This window comes from Hemibagrus wyckioides, linkage group LG17 (genome assembly GCF_019097595.1).
Source record: "Hemibagrus wyckioides isolate EC202008001 linkage group LG17, SWU_Hwy_1.0, whole genome shotgun sequence".
In the NCBI taxonomy this organism is placed as follows: Eukaryota; Metazoa; Chordata; class Actinopteri; order Siluriformes; family Bagridae; genus Hemibagrus; species Hemibagrus wyckioides.
The window spans coordinates 2,216,559-2,231,271 of NC_080726.1; the positions used below are offsets into that span (position 1 = coordinate 2,216,559).

Below are 14,713 nucleotides of genomic sequence, written 5' to 3' on the forward strand. Positions count from 1 at the left end.
ATTTAATTTTACGGGCATTATTGCAGCCCTGTACCTAGCCTGCCTCTCTATTGGTAAACCCCAGCTCCATTTAATATTTGTTTGTTTGTTTCCTTTTTCATTTCTGGCTATTTTAAATGGTTATTTTATATTGTTACATTGATAAAATTCCTGTCTATTGATTATTGCATTGGATATTTGTTTCTGTGTAATAAAGGTTTATATATTTTTATTTTAAAATATCCACGCCTCTTGGTCCTTGTTGGGAGAATTTGAACCTGTGGGTCTTGGTCTTTTCCCGGGTAACTAATCCCGGGTGGCGTGGTCAGTATTTATGATAAGGTCTCTAAGGTTTATTAGGGGAAAATTTTAATATTTCCTGCACAGAGGGAAAAAAAACACCACACCACCCCACCACAAAAAGTAAAAGCGTTGAATGAATCCATTCTGCTGCTGGAAAATGCAGGACATTGTCTACATGTGTAGACATTTCTTATTAGTGCAAGTGGGGTTTCTTAGTAAAGTACACTGTAATATTTCCCATTGCAATTACATATAAATGCCATAAAAATACTATTTAGCATAATAGCATTTAATCACATAAAGTCCAATACAATGTCGGGTCTCTGTTTTCAAAATGAATATTATCTTCAATATCAAAGACCTTTCCTTTTTTACGGACAGTTTATTTCAGTCTTGCTGAGGCCATCAGGGTATGTGCCATTGGACTTGTGAGTAACAATTTGCTGATAAATAACAGAATCCATGTGAATGAATGAAATCTGACAATAATAGCTGAGTCAGAAAACCTGTTGTGTTAAAGCTATTTACTCGACTCAACAATTAACATGCTGCTCGTGAGAATTTAAAATGATTTATTGAAAATTATGACTTTTCGATATTGACTTTTTAAAAAAGTTCACACAAAAGTAGCTTCTTCAGCTGGTTTGGTTTAAGGCAATAAACTATGTAAGTAAATGTTACTAATAATATAACACAAGTAGCTTTTGGCCACCTTAATTTTGTCAAATTAATAGTTCATTTTTTTGTTCATTTTACTTGATCACTTTATATTTTGTGAATAAATGATTAAATAATAAGGTTTCATTTGTATTCCTCCATTTGAACAAAAACTTAGTAAAATCTGATTTGGTAAAATGTGAAGAAAACACACACACACACGTTAATATTAGATAACATTTGATTTAGTAAATCATCAGTCAAGAACTAGATTTAAATTAATTCCTAGATTAAATTTTAAGTATAAATTTTTGCAGATTGAGGAAGGAGTGTGAATAATTCTGTTCACTGTGTGGTAACTGGACTGTTAACCAGAAAATGGTTCATGATCTAAAATAATAAGCGTCTTTTACACAGTAGGATGTGTTTCCACAAGCAGAAGCACAGAAAGACACAGCAGTTTTTTGGAGAAAACAATCTTTGCCAAAGCAAAAAGAGAGTTTTTTTAGACATTATAATGTTTCATATCAGGATAATAAATCCTCCTAATAGTGCATACAGTTAAATAGTCTGTTTGAGAACATTTCTTCTTTCTAGAAACATCCTACATTCTGCATTCATTACTGTTCCAGTTTCTGTACACAAAATGTCCAGTGTAGCTCAGGGAGAAATTAAATCTCACACCTCAGTTATAATTTTAATAAACACTTTTACCAACATTTCATTATGGATCACATAACCTAACAGATGACTTATAACTCCATATCCTGAACCCAGCATATAGAGGCTGAGTGAATGTGGTGTGGACTCTGTGGAGGAGCCTCATCGTGTCAGAGACGCTGTAGAAGGACAGAGTTCCTGCACTGTGATCCACATACACTCCTATTCTGGAGGATGCTGGACCTCGGAACTTAGTCTTAATTTTGTTGTGATAGAAAGCGACAGAGGAAGAAGAACACTGCAGACTCCAGGACTGACTGTTGAGTCCAAACCCACACTCATAACTCCGTCCTTTCCTGCTGATCTGTTTATATGAGACTGATATGAACACATCACCTCTCCTCTCCACCTCCCAGTAACAGCGTCCACACACACTCTCCTTACACAACACCTGAGTACAGTAGTCAAATCTCTCTGGATGATCAGAGTATCGCCGGTGTGTCATTCTGCGTGTCACCACTCTGTTCTTCTCAGACAGGATGAGTATAGGATGTTCTGTGTTTGGATCCAGAGTCAGATAACAGAAATCTAAAGTAATAAAATGTCCACAGGTTAGATGTTAATCACAGGATTTATAATAAGTGTGTGAGAGACACCTGTCTGTGTTTCTATCCTCCTAATGCTGATCTATATACATGGATCTTAGATTTAGATAAACATTTTGACATTGTGTGTGTGTCTGTGTGTGTGTTTGTGTGTCTGTGTGTGTGCATGTGTTTGTATGTGTGTGCGTATTTGTGTGTGTATGTGTCTGTGTGTATGTGTGTGTATTTTTCCATGTGTGTGTGTGTCTGTGTGTGTGTTTGTGTGTCTGTGTGTGTGCATGTGTTTGTATGTGTGTGTGTGTATGTGTGTGTATATGTGACTGTGTGTATGCGAATGTGAGTGTGTGTATTTATGTCTGTGTGTGTATATACAGTATGTGTGTGTGTTTGTGTGTGTGTGTGTGTGTGTGTGTATGCCTGTGTGTGCTTATGTGTTTGTGTGTATATCTGAATGTATGTATATGTGTGTGTGTGTGTTTGTGTGTGTGTGTGTGGGTATGTGTGCGAATGTATGTCTCTGTGTGTGTATATCTGAATGTATGTATATGTGTTTGTTTGTGTGTGTTTGTGTATATGTGACTGTGTCTATGTGTTTTTTGTGTGTACATGTGTGTATGTGTGTATGTATGTGTTTATGTATATGTGTGTGTGTGTATTTGTATGTTTGTTTGTGTTTGTGTGTGTGTATTTATGTCTGTGTCTGTATATGTGTTTGTGAATGCTTTTGTGTGTGTGTACTGTATGTCTGTGTGTGTGTGTGTGTGTTTGTGTGTATCTAAATGTATGTATATACATTTGTGTGTGTGTGTCTATGTGTATGTGTGTGTGTGTGTGTTTGTGTATGTATCTGAATGTATCTATGTATGTGTATGTGTGTGAATATGTGTGTATCTGAATGTATTTGTGTGTGTGTTTGTGTGTGTTTGTGTGTGTATGCGTATGTGTGTGTTTGTGTATATGTGACTGTGTCTGTGTGTGTTTGTGTGTACATGTGTGTGTATGTGTTTGTGTGTGTCTGTGTGTGTTTGTGTATCTGTGACTGTCTGTCTATGTGTTTTTTTGTGTGTATGTGTGTGTTTGTGTATATGTGACTGTGTCTGTGTGTGTTTGTGTGTACATGTGTGTGTATGTCTTTGTGTGTGTCTGTGTGTGTTTGTGTATCTGTGACTGTCTGTCTATGTGTTTTTTTGTTTGTATGTGTGTGTTTGTGTGTACATGTGTGTGTGTTGGTGTATGTGTGTGTGGGTATGCGTGCGAATGTATGTGTGTGTGTGTTTGTGTGTGTGTATTTATGTCTATATGTGTATATGTGTGTGTGTATGTGTATGTCTGTGTGTGTGTGTTTGTGTGTATATCTGAATGTATGTATATGTGTGTGTATGTTTGTGTGTATCTAAATGTATCTATGTATGTGTGTGTGTGTGTGTGTGTGTGTGTATATGTCTGTGTGTGTATCTGAATGTATGTGTATGTGTGTGTATATGTGACTGTGTGTTTGTTTGTGTGTGTGTGTGTGTGTGTCTGGGTGTGTGTGTGTTTGTGTGTGTATCTGAATGTATCTATGTATGTGTGTGTGTATATGTGTGTGTGTGTGTGTGTGTGTATATGTGTGTGTTTGTGTGTGTATATGTGACTGTGTGTTTGTTTGTGTGTGTTTGTGTATATGTGACTGTCTGTGCGTGTACGTGTGTGTGTGTACTGTATGTCTGTGTATGTGTGTGTGTGTGTGTATATGTCTGTGTGTGTGTGTATCTGAATGTATGTATATGTGTGTGTATATGTGACTGTGTGTTTGTTTGTGTGTGTGTGTCTGGGTGTGTGTGTGTTTGTGTGTGTATCTGAATGTATCTATGTATGTGTGTGTGTGTATATGTGTGTGTTTGTGTGTGTATATGTGACTGTGTGTTTGTTTGTGTGTGTGTTTGTGTATATGTGACTGTGTGTTTGTTTGTGTGTGTGTTTGTGTATATGTGACTGTGTTTGTTTGTGTGTGTATGTGTGTGTGTGTGTGTGTGTGTGTATATGTGTGTGTTTGTGTGTATATGTGACTGTGTGTTTGTTTGTGTGTGTGTTTGTGTATATGTGACTGTGTCTGTGCGTGTGTATGTGTGTGTGTGTACTGTATGTCTGTGTGTGTGTGTGTTTGTGTGTATATCTGAATGTATGTATATGTGTGAGTATGTTTGTGTGTATCTAAATGTATTTATATACATTTGTGTGTGTGTGTGTGTCTATGTGTGTTTGTGTGTGTGTCTGGGTGTGTGTATGTTTGTGTGTGTATCTATGTGTGTGTATGTGTGTGTATATGTCTGTGTATATGTCTCTGTATGTGTGTGTGTATCTGAATGTATTTGTGTGTGTATGTGTGTGTATTTGTGTGTGTTTGTGTGTGTATGTGACTGTATGTGTGTATATCTGAATGTATGTGTATGTATATGTGTGTGTGTGTGTGTGTGTGTGTGTGTGTATATGTGTGTGTTTGTGTGTATATGTGACTGTGTGTTTGTTTGTGTGTGTGTTTGTGTATATGTGACTGTGTCTGTGCGTGTGTATGTGTGTGTGTGTACTGTATGTCTGTGTGTGTGTGTGTTTGTGTGTATATCTGAATGTATGTATATGTGTGAGTATGTTTGTGTGTATCTAAATGTATTTATATACATTTGTGTGTGTGTGTGTGTCTATGTGTGTTTGTGTGTGTGTCTGGGTGTGTGTATGTTTGTGTGTGTATCTATGTGTGTGTATGTGTGTGTATATGTCTGTGTATATGTCTCTGTATGTGTGTGTGTATCTGAATGTATTTGTGTGTGTATGTGTGTGTATTTGTGTGTGTTTGTGTGTGTATGTGACTGTATGTGTGTATATCTGAATGTATGTGTGTGTGTGTGTGTGTGTGTGTGTGTTGTACACCTACACTGCAGAAAATCTTCTCTGCTCTTTGGTTCTGAGGGTAAAACCATCTGAACTGCTGTAGCTGTGGAGACACAGAGACAAAATGGAGACAGATTGAGTCTGGAGACTTTTTTTTTAAGACACGTCAACAACATCACCATCTCAGTACGGTGACTTTTACTTTAGGCTTCAGCTACAAATTTCTCTAAAAATTTATCTTGATGTCATTTACAAGGCTGATGCTGATACTCTGTGATTTTATGCAGTCTTGTTCCTCCTTACTTCTTATTTCTGTTAGATGAATTTTTACAGGTCTCTTTACTGCAGATTCAGAAAAAATGTTTACTTGTTTACCTTGTGGACGGATTTTGTTGAATTCCTCCTCACAGATTTGCTCGACTCGTTCTTTCAGATCTGAGAGAGATTTCCTCACTCCATCAAATGAGAGATGTTGATTGACAGTGAAGCTGGGTGAGTCTTCACATCCAGGAGAGACACAGAGAGACGGGAAACTCTACAGAGAGGAAACACATCATAGAGAAGGAGAAAAGTGTAGGAGAGGAACGAATGAATCTCAGACTGAATCAGACCAAAGACTGTGATCTCAGACAGGAACATTTCTTCTTGCTGTAATGAGCTTTTAGGAGGAAACTTTGTGAGGAACAGCGCCCTCTGTAGATCAGACAGTGAGTGTTACCTGGAGGAAGTGGATGTGATCGTGTGTGTGTGAAAGCTCCTCCAGCTCAGTGACTCTCCTCTTAAGATCAGCAATCTCCTGCTCCAGTTGATTCAGGAGTCGTTCAGCTCGACTCACTTCAGCTTTCTCCTGAGTTCTGATCAGCTCCTTCACCTCCGAGCGCTTTTTCTCCATGGAGCTGATCAGCTCAGTAAAGATCCTCTCACTGTCATCTACTGCTGCCTGTGAACGTATCTGTTAGAACACACACACACACACACACACACACACACAGTTCCATTTAAAGATCAACTCTTTCTCTTACAGTCACTATAATTTGTGAGTGTTTAGACGAATATCTCGGTTTCCTCCTCACCTTAATAATGTCCACAGTCTGTTTCAGCTCCTGCACCTTCTTCTGCTTCTCCTGGATCCTCTGCTGGGATTTCATCTGCTCCTCCTTTAGCTCATTCTGAGGCCGAGAGATTTAACAGAGAGTTAAGATGGTCTTTGTACACTTTAGGTATAAAATGATGTAAGAATGTTGTCTGTTTAAAGTACACTGACTGGTCTCTCCTGTTTCCTTCATTACAGAACATCCTTTGACTTTCAATAAAACTTTACTGCACACTGAATGACAGTCATATAACCAATCAATGATGATCAGTGATCTCCAGTTCTCACCTGTTTTTCAGTTCTTTCTGCTTTAGTTGAAACAGTCTCATGACCTTTGTGTTTTTCCATCGTACACAAGTCACAGATGAGGCTTTGGTCAGTATGACAGTAGATCTCCATCAGTTTGTCATGTTCAGAGCAGATCTTCTCTTGGAGCTCTGCACAGGCTTCAACTAACTTGTGCTTCTTAAAGGCAGGAGACTGATAGTGAGGTTTAAGATGATCTTCACAATAGGAGGCCTGACAAACCAGACAGGACTTGACGGCTTTGTGTTTTCTCCCAGTGCAGAAATTACACTCCACATCTCCAGGTCCAGTGTAACAGTGAGCAGGAGAATCAGCTTGGAGTTCAGTCTTCTTCAGTTTCTCCACCACTTCAGTCAGCATGTTGTTCCTGCGTAGATCAGGCCTTGGAGTGAAAGTCTCTCTACACTGGGGGCAGCTGAAGACACCCTTCCTGTCCTCCTGATCCCAGTGACCATTAATACACACCTTACAGAAACTGTGGCCACAGGGAGTAGTCACTGGATCCTTCAGAAGATCCAGACACACTGGACAGATGAACTGATCCACAGAAAAATCTACTGAAATACTGGCCTCCGCCATTGTCCTGCACTCACACTGCGAGAGAGAGAGAGAGAGAGAGAGAGAGAGTGTGATATGATAGACTAAGTTTTGTTTTCTCTGAAATAAACGTCCTGGTTCAGTGTGTTAAAGTGTGACAGAGAGAGAAGGTGTGGCTTTACAGAGAAAAGGAGTTTAGAATTTAAAGGCAAAGTGTACCTACATCACAGTAGAGAGAATTTTTTTAGTGTAAACTTCTCTCTAATTTAAATAGACAGAAAAATCTGATTTTTTTCTGTTGTTTGTATTTGAATGAAGTACATATTTCTTGACATATTAAATGTATAATATTCAGACGTTTAACTCAGTACATTACATCTTCATAGGTGTTTATGCTACAAGTTTGGAACACATCAATCTGAGGATCTTCTCTATTTCCTCTCTGCAGAACCTCTCAAGCTGTATCAGGTTGTATGGAGAGTGTCACTGTACCACTGGGTCACTCAGGAACATTCACAAACATGTCCAAACACATTGTCTCTGATAAGTTTTGGGGTAATTGTCATGTTTAAACTGTAAAATCTATAGTTTAAAAAAGTCATTTTACTTTATAATTTCACTTTATTTATATTTTGTGAATGTGAACTAAACAAACAAAAAAAAAAACCCTGCATGTTTGTTCCTCCATTTGGATGAAAAGTGTGTAAAATCTGATTTGTCTAAATGTGAAGTTATTAAAAACTGTATTTGAACACAACCATCAAAAAAAATGAGAATTTAAACAGCGTCATGATGCTAATGTCTACAACGTAATAGGTGATTAAATGTAATTGATCAGTAATAGAAATGTCCAGTGTTTGTGGTACACTGTGCAAATGCTTAGATTTGTTCAGATGTAGTGCGAAAGGTTCTTGTTCATCAGGTCCAGTACTGTGCAGTATTTGAGCTCTGTGTGCATGCAGGTGCTAAAATAACAGACAAGGCATTTCCCTTTGTCATGTCCTCTTGGCCTGCAAGTAGCTCTGTAGTTCACGTACAGTTGGTTCATCCAAGGAGAAAAGGTCGAAGTCAAATGTGGTTTTGGTGATGTTAAAGTGCCCCGTCTTTTCAATAAGGTTTACTATCTAAAACACAAACAAATAAGTGTTAGCTCTAACATTTGTTAATAGAAAAAAAAATGGAAAATATTATAAATGAAATATTATATTTCATATACTTGGTTTAGTTTTCCTATGAATGAATAAGAGATTGAGTGAATAAATAAATCACACATTCAGTGAGTCAGTCAGTCACTGAGTCAAGTGGTCAAGGAGTGAATCCCTGAGTCAGTTAGAATCTTACTGAATCAGTGAGTCATTCACTAATTAGTGAGTGAAGTCTAAACCGAATCAATCAATGAGTCAATAAGTTACTCAATCAGCAAACCAGTCAGTGAGCCAGGCTGTGCAAAAAGCACTGTAAGATGGGTAGTTAGTCAGTCAGTGATCTAGTAGTTTTTTTAGTGGTTTAGTGATTCACTTGGTTATCCAGTCAATCTGAGCCCTCTCTGTATGACCAGTGTCCCTCAATGTGTTAGTCAGTGAGTGAGGAAATAATCAGTGAGTTACACAAATAGTAATTTGATTTAATAAAATGATTCAGTAAACTAGTAGGTTAATCAGTCAGGTAGTTACTCCCTTAGTAAACAAGTTGATTAGTCACTACATTACTTAGTGAGTGTGTAAACCATTAAGGCTATTAGTTATTGCCGAACTAATCCAAAAATCCACAGATGGAAGCAAAGCATACAGTCCAGAGCAGGTTCTGTGGAACAGCATATACAGAATATAAAGCTGGTTTCTGACCTGTTGTAAGATGTTCCTCTCTCTCAGAGCCATCAGTCTGCGATGGAGGTCCACCAGCTCCTCTGTGTAAGCCTTAAATATAAAAATCATTATGATACATCACACAGTCATGGTTCCACTTACTGAAGTACTGTATGTCCTTCATTTATTACATTGATTTAATGGTTTGGTTTATTATATACGCTTCCTATCTTGTCCCTTTTGAGAACCTTTTCTCTTTTACAGGAATCTGGGGTCTTCTTCTCCAACATCTACTAACAAACATAAGAACCTGTACCAGTCAGTTCTAGTAAAGGAGGTGTGGCCTCTGAACCTGTGAGTCCCAGTAAAGGAGGTGTGGCCTCTGTACCTGTCGGTCCCAGTGGAGGTGTGGTCTTTGTACCTGTCAGTCCCAGTAAAGGAGGTCTGGCCCCTTTACCTGCCAGTCCCAGTCAATGAGATGTGGTCTTTGTACCTGTCAGTCACATTGAAAGAGGTGTGGTCTCTGTACCTGTCAGCCCCAGTCAATGAGGTGTGACCTTTGTACCTGTCATTTCCAGTGAAGGGGTTGTGGCTTCTGTACCTGTCAGTCCCAGTGATGGAGGTGTGGCCTCTGTACCTGTTGGTCAAAGTGAAGGAGGTGTGGCCTCTGTACCTGTCAGTCCCAGTGAAGGAGGTATGGCCTATGTTTCTATCAGTCCCAGTGAAGGAGGTGTGTCCTCAGTGTCTGTCAGTCCCAGTGGAAACGCTATATATGACTTACCTTGAGGTTCTTTGTATTATGTTTGCTTATGGGTGAAGGCACCTCCTGGCTGTGTGGATAAGATGCTTCAACGGCATCACCGTCACTGTCCATGAACAAGCTGGAGGGGAACACAAGTACACATAAATACACATGTAAACTCACATATGTGACACATGTGGTGTGTACCATGAGGCCTGGGTTATGGGTGTGGATTTTATAGCAGTCTCCACCTCTGAGCTTTTGTCATCTTCAGGATGATCTGAAGGCAGATGTTCCACCATTGAGTGCAGAGGTCCTGCATACAATATTCTCATACTATCAGTAATCTCACATAACATAGACTGTTAGCAGTCATTAAATAGCCCATGTCCTTTAAGGTCAACTTGTGAAGAAACTCACACCAGTTCAGTTCAGTTGTTCAGGTCAGTTGTTCCCCACTTTTTATATTCTCTTTCTTAGGTTCTAAAAATTCATCACTTCTCTAAACCCCATGTTCTCAAAGTCATTTCTACTTCTTTGAGTGGTACGTTCTCCAAGACCAATGTTCTCAAAGACCCATGTTTTCAAAATCCCATGTTCTCAAGCCAAATGTTCTCAAAGTCCCATGTTCTCAAAAGCCCAGGGTTCTCATAGACCAATGTTCAAGTTCAATGTTAAGATTTTGGTTTCTCAAAATCTCATATTCGTGAAGACACATGTTCTAACAGTAAATTGTCTATTCTCCAGTTAAAGTGCTATATTCCAAAAGTCCTGGGTTCTCAAAGTCTTATCTTCTCAAAGTCAGGGTCATGGAAACAATGATCTTTTTTTTTTTTTCATTTTGACACTGAAAGGTGATGTGATGGCCAAGTTAACTTTTAGATTCAAGATTCAAGAAGCTTTATTGTCATTTCAACCACACATAGCTGACGCAGTACATAGTGAAATGAAACAACATTTCTCCAGGACCTGGTGCTACAGAAACGTACAACATATAGTTTAAACACAAGAACAACACAGAGCTAGGACCAAAAGAAATTCGTCCAAGCCACATAAAGTGTAAAGAGTGCAGCTAGGTGCAAACAAAGCAACAGTGCAGAAACAATAAATACAAAAAAGACAACACAAAAACACAGGACACTTTAGCACTGAAAAAAAGTTGAGGTAGTGCAATGAGTATCGAACAATATAGGTTATGTGTGTGTGAGTGTGTGTCCACACAGGTGAGAGAGAGAGTGAGTGTGGGTTCCCAAACCAGGCAGTGATGCAGCTGCTCAGGATGCTCTCGATGGTCCCTCTGTAGAACACAGTCAGGATGGGGGAAGGGAGATGGGCTTTCCTCAGCCTCCTCAGGAAGTAGAGGCGCTGCTGGGCTTTCTTGGTGATGGAGCTGGTGTTGAGTGACCAGGTGAAGTTCTCTGCCAGATGAACACCAAGGAATTTGGTACTCTTGATGATCTCCACAAAGGATCCGTCGATGGACAGCGAAGAATGGTCACTCTGTGCTCTCCTGAAGTTAACAACCATCTCTTTAGTCTTGTCGATGTTCAGAGACAGATTGTTGGCTCTACACCATGCTGTTAGCCGCTGCACCTCCTCTCTGTAAGCTGACTCGTCGTTCTTGCTGATGAGACCCATCACGGTCGTGTCATCGGCAAACTTGATGGAGCTGTGCAGGTGCTTAACACACACACACACACACACACATGCATTTGAAGACTCTTTCTGTATCTGTCTCAGCTCTTACCTTGGCTTTGTATCTGCAGGGCCTCAAACTCGGAGCCAGAAGCGGACGAGGAACAGGAAGTGGGTGACATGGACCGGACTGACTTCTTCAGGGAAACACACAGTTCATACACGATCATCAGAGGGTCATAATCAACCTTCAATCAGCTAACAAACACTGCTCAGAATCATTCACTTCCCTCACCACAGATCTAGAAAAAAACTCCTCTTCTGAACTGGACTCTGAATCTGTCCATCTCTTCACTACTGGAGTCCCACGTCTTATTTTTACCCCTTTCACCACTTTCTTCTCTATGTGGGTGGAGGGAGGAGCAGCAGCAGTAGTTGAGAAGATACGGGAGGAGACAGTGATGGAGCTTCCTCCTTCACATCCCTTCGAGCTTAAGGAGCAAATATATATCTTCACAGTGTTTTTAATAATGTGTCAACAATTTAATTATCTTGTTTTTCTTGTTTTGTTTTTAGTTATCTATGTTTTTCGGTTGGAGGATTAACTTCGTTATTATAATGTAAAATTATGAACATATGATTTTATTAGAAACAGATTAATGAATAATAATATAGCGTAAAATTTTATGGCATAAATAAAATCCCGAGTAGATTATAAACTATGTGAGATTATTATATCATGAGCAGATTATGATGAAAATGAGATTAGGAGTAGATTACAAGACATTTAACAAATAATAAAATATCTGTAAAAAGTTTGTTTGTTAAGATCGAACACAGGAGGAAGACAGCTGCAGTGTGGACTTCCCTCCATTATGTTCTCTCTCCCAGGAACTGCTCTTCTTCTCAGAGTTTCTGTGTGCACTCTTTAGTTTGTAGACTTTCCCCACGCCTCCTACTCGGGCTTTATTCGGCTCCTAAAGGCGAGAAACTGAAAATGAGAAAGAAATATCCGAGTAATAGTCTGCAGTGTGCTGATTTATTACTCAGAATTAGTCCTGACTCATATGGTTAAAGGTTTGGTTACTGGGTTACCGGAGAAAGTAACCGACAAAAACTGCCACTGCTGGGCCCCTGAGCAAGGCCCTTTACTAGTTAGTAGAGTAGAAAGTAAAGAAAAACATTGCGATTTAGTCCACCTGCAGAGTCCCCATCATACAATGATGATTTCTTTCTCAATCTCCACACAGAAACTTTGCCAAAAAAAAAACATATTTATGGCACTCCCCTATTTGGCCCCTAAAACAAAACAACCAGATCAAATCAACCCAGATCCTGTTTTAAATAGTGCAGCTCTGTATGTACATGCTGAATTGTAGGATCCGAGGGGACTCGTTAGGTCGGTTCACTTACTGCTCATCTCATGGATCTAGTGTGGTCAAATATGTCATTACTGACCTGGACCCCTCCTGCATAAGTGCATTCACTATCAGACCACAGTTACCTTTATCAGACCACTGCCAAATTAATGTATTCCTAAAAGAATCTAGCAACCAAATAACAACAACGCTATAAATGGACCCCTAACAGTGTGTCCCTAACAGAACTCAGACAAAAGTACTGTGAAACACTTAAAAACTATATACAGACAATCTTCAGGAAGAAATAACAGCACTACCATCAGACATTAAAGGAAACAGAAGAATCCATTGATCAAAATCAGTTCTGGAAGAAATTGAACAATTTAAATAAAAAACAAACCAAGTACACATCCATAAATGATGGATCCAACAATATGGAAAACCTATTTCAAATCACTCTTTAGAGAAATCTCCCCGCAACATCTTACAAAATTAACCCTAACTAAACTAGACCATTTAAAAACAATCATAAAAAACAATCAGAACCAATTGACCACCAAATTACACAAAAAGAATTGGTCGAGGCATCAGGAACCTCAAGAACAAAACAGCATGTGGCCCTGACAGCATCAGGACAGAAATGCTGAACTACAGAACTTTTGATCTGCAGAGGGCCTTATTAAAACTGTTCAACCTGGTTCTCCAAGCTGGCTGCTTTCCTGATATCTGGAACCTGGGGATTTTATCCCCGATATATAAGATTGGAGATAAACTAGACCCCATCAACTACTGGGGCATCTGTGTGAGCAGTAACCTGGGGAAGGTTTTCTGCTGTATCCTCAACGCCTGGATACAGTCCTTCCTTACTGAACACAGTGTCCTGAGTAAGAGTCAGATCGTTTTTGTTTTTTTTTACCAGATCATCACACTACTGATCACTACAAATCAGAGGCTGACCATTTAAGTCCACAACGATTTCCCATTGAAGACTTAAGATCCTTAACATCTCTGGAAAGTGACCTTCGATCCTGTCCAGAAACTAGATGAAAAGTGGTAGGTAACAGTGTCACCTATGCATAGTTGCCTACTGTTATCACTTACAGGTCTGGTTGTAATTACTGTTATAATTAAATTGTGTGTGCAATCAATCTAAAACAAAAAATCTAACTTTTAAAAGTTCTATAATGAATTATTTTTGGGTCTTAATTCCATGTAGTATGTGGGCCAAACTCTAAGCTGAAACTCAGCCAGACCCACCCCAGAGCCAGTTTGCTCTTTGGGATAATTATCAAGAATATAAAATCGTTTAATAAAATACCAGTGTCTTTAGAGAAGTTAGGGTATGGATTTAATTGCAAAATGCCAATGAAATAACGCAAAATATACCTAATGCAAAGTACCTAATAATAACGCATGCACTAGCCACTCAATGCAGCACATATGCGAAAAAAGTTATAATTCCATGCATGCACACTAAAGAGGCAACAGGAAATCTGACTTGTACCGAACTCAAGACACAGGGTGGGTCTTACACGGGGCACTTGTTTGTCTCTCTTCTTTTTAACCCTGCTGTAGCTCACTGCAACAGACAACATTCATTAGTCACATTCAGCACAGGTGTGTGGTCCTTACTGTTCTGTCCCTACTAGGATGACTGCTGAAGTGCTGGAGCCTGACTAGATTGGCAGATAGCTAACAGGTTCCTCCAAGAAAGACTCAGATGCCAGGTTTTGATTGAGTGTAGTTTACTTGAAGGAAGCACTGTAAAACTGAACATACAAATAAAGAAAATGTCAACTAATAAGTGTCTTGTGCATCATAATTCAATGGTTACATTCACATGTAACATAATTAAAATGCTGCTTTTCATGTAAACCATCAAACAAACAGTTTTGCAATATTAATTTTTCTAAAATACAATTTCTACGCGTCTCTTTAAATTGCACTTTACTCTATTAACAAAGAAAATATTGAGCTACATGCTCACAGACATATATTTGCAAGGCTTTTGTAACATTAAACCTCATGGCAGAGAAATACAGCGTTCTGTAGAATTTCTTCTGACGCAACACCTACAGCAACTCTAGATGTACACACTTAAACATCATATTCACTATGGCCACTAGGTGTCACTATGGGACTGTTTTAATGAGGTCGACACA

At 39.1% G+C, this 14,713-nt stretch overlaps 1 protein-coding gene across 3 annotated transcripts; it reads right to left on the reverse strand.

Moving 5' to 3' along the window:
- Window positions 1-837: 837 nt before the first annotated feature.
- On the reverse strand, window positions 838-11,534 carry LOC131368162 (tripartite motif-containing protein 16-like). Of its 3 annotated transcripts, XM_058414111.1 has the most exons (11): window positions 11,486-11,534; window positions 11,303-11,387; window positions 9,595-9,694; window positions 8,853-8,924; window positions 8,046-8,132; window positions 6,454-7,065; window positions 6,146-6,241; window positions 5,791-6,024; window positions 5,448-5,607; window positions 5,116-5,175; window positions 838-2,187 (listed from the first exon to the last, which is right to left on the reverse strand). In XM_058414111.1, exons 3-11 carry the CDS (start codon window positions 9,685-9,687, stop codon window positions 1,664-1,666), a joined length of 1,938 nt encoding a protein of 645 aa, XP_058270094.1. In that variant the 5' UTR covers window positions 9,688-9,694; window positions 11,303-11,387; window positions 11,486-11,534; the 3' UTR covers window positions 838-1,663. The 3 variants fall into 3 exon arrangements, with proteins under 3 accessions (XP_058270094.1, XP_058270095.1, XP_058270093.1); XM_058414112.1 differs by lacking the exon at window positions 11,486-11,534 and having other exon boundaries at window positions 11,303-11,453; XM_058414110.1 differs by lacking the exons at window positions 11,303-11,387; window positions 11,486-11,534 and adding an exon at window positions 9,763-9,914.
- Between the last annotated feature and the right edge of the window lie 3,179 nt (window positions 11,535-14,713).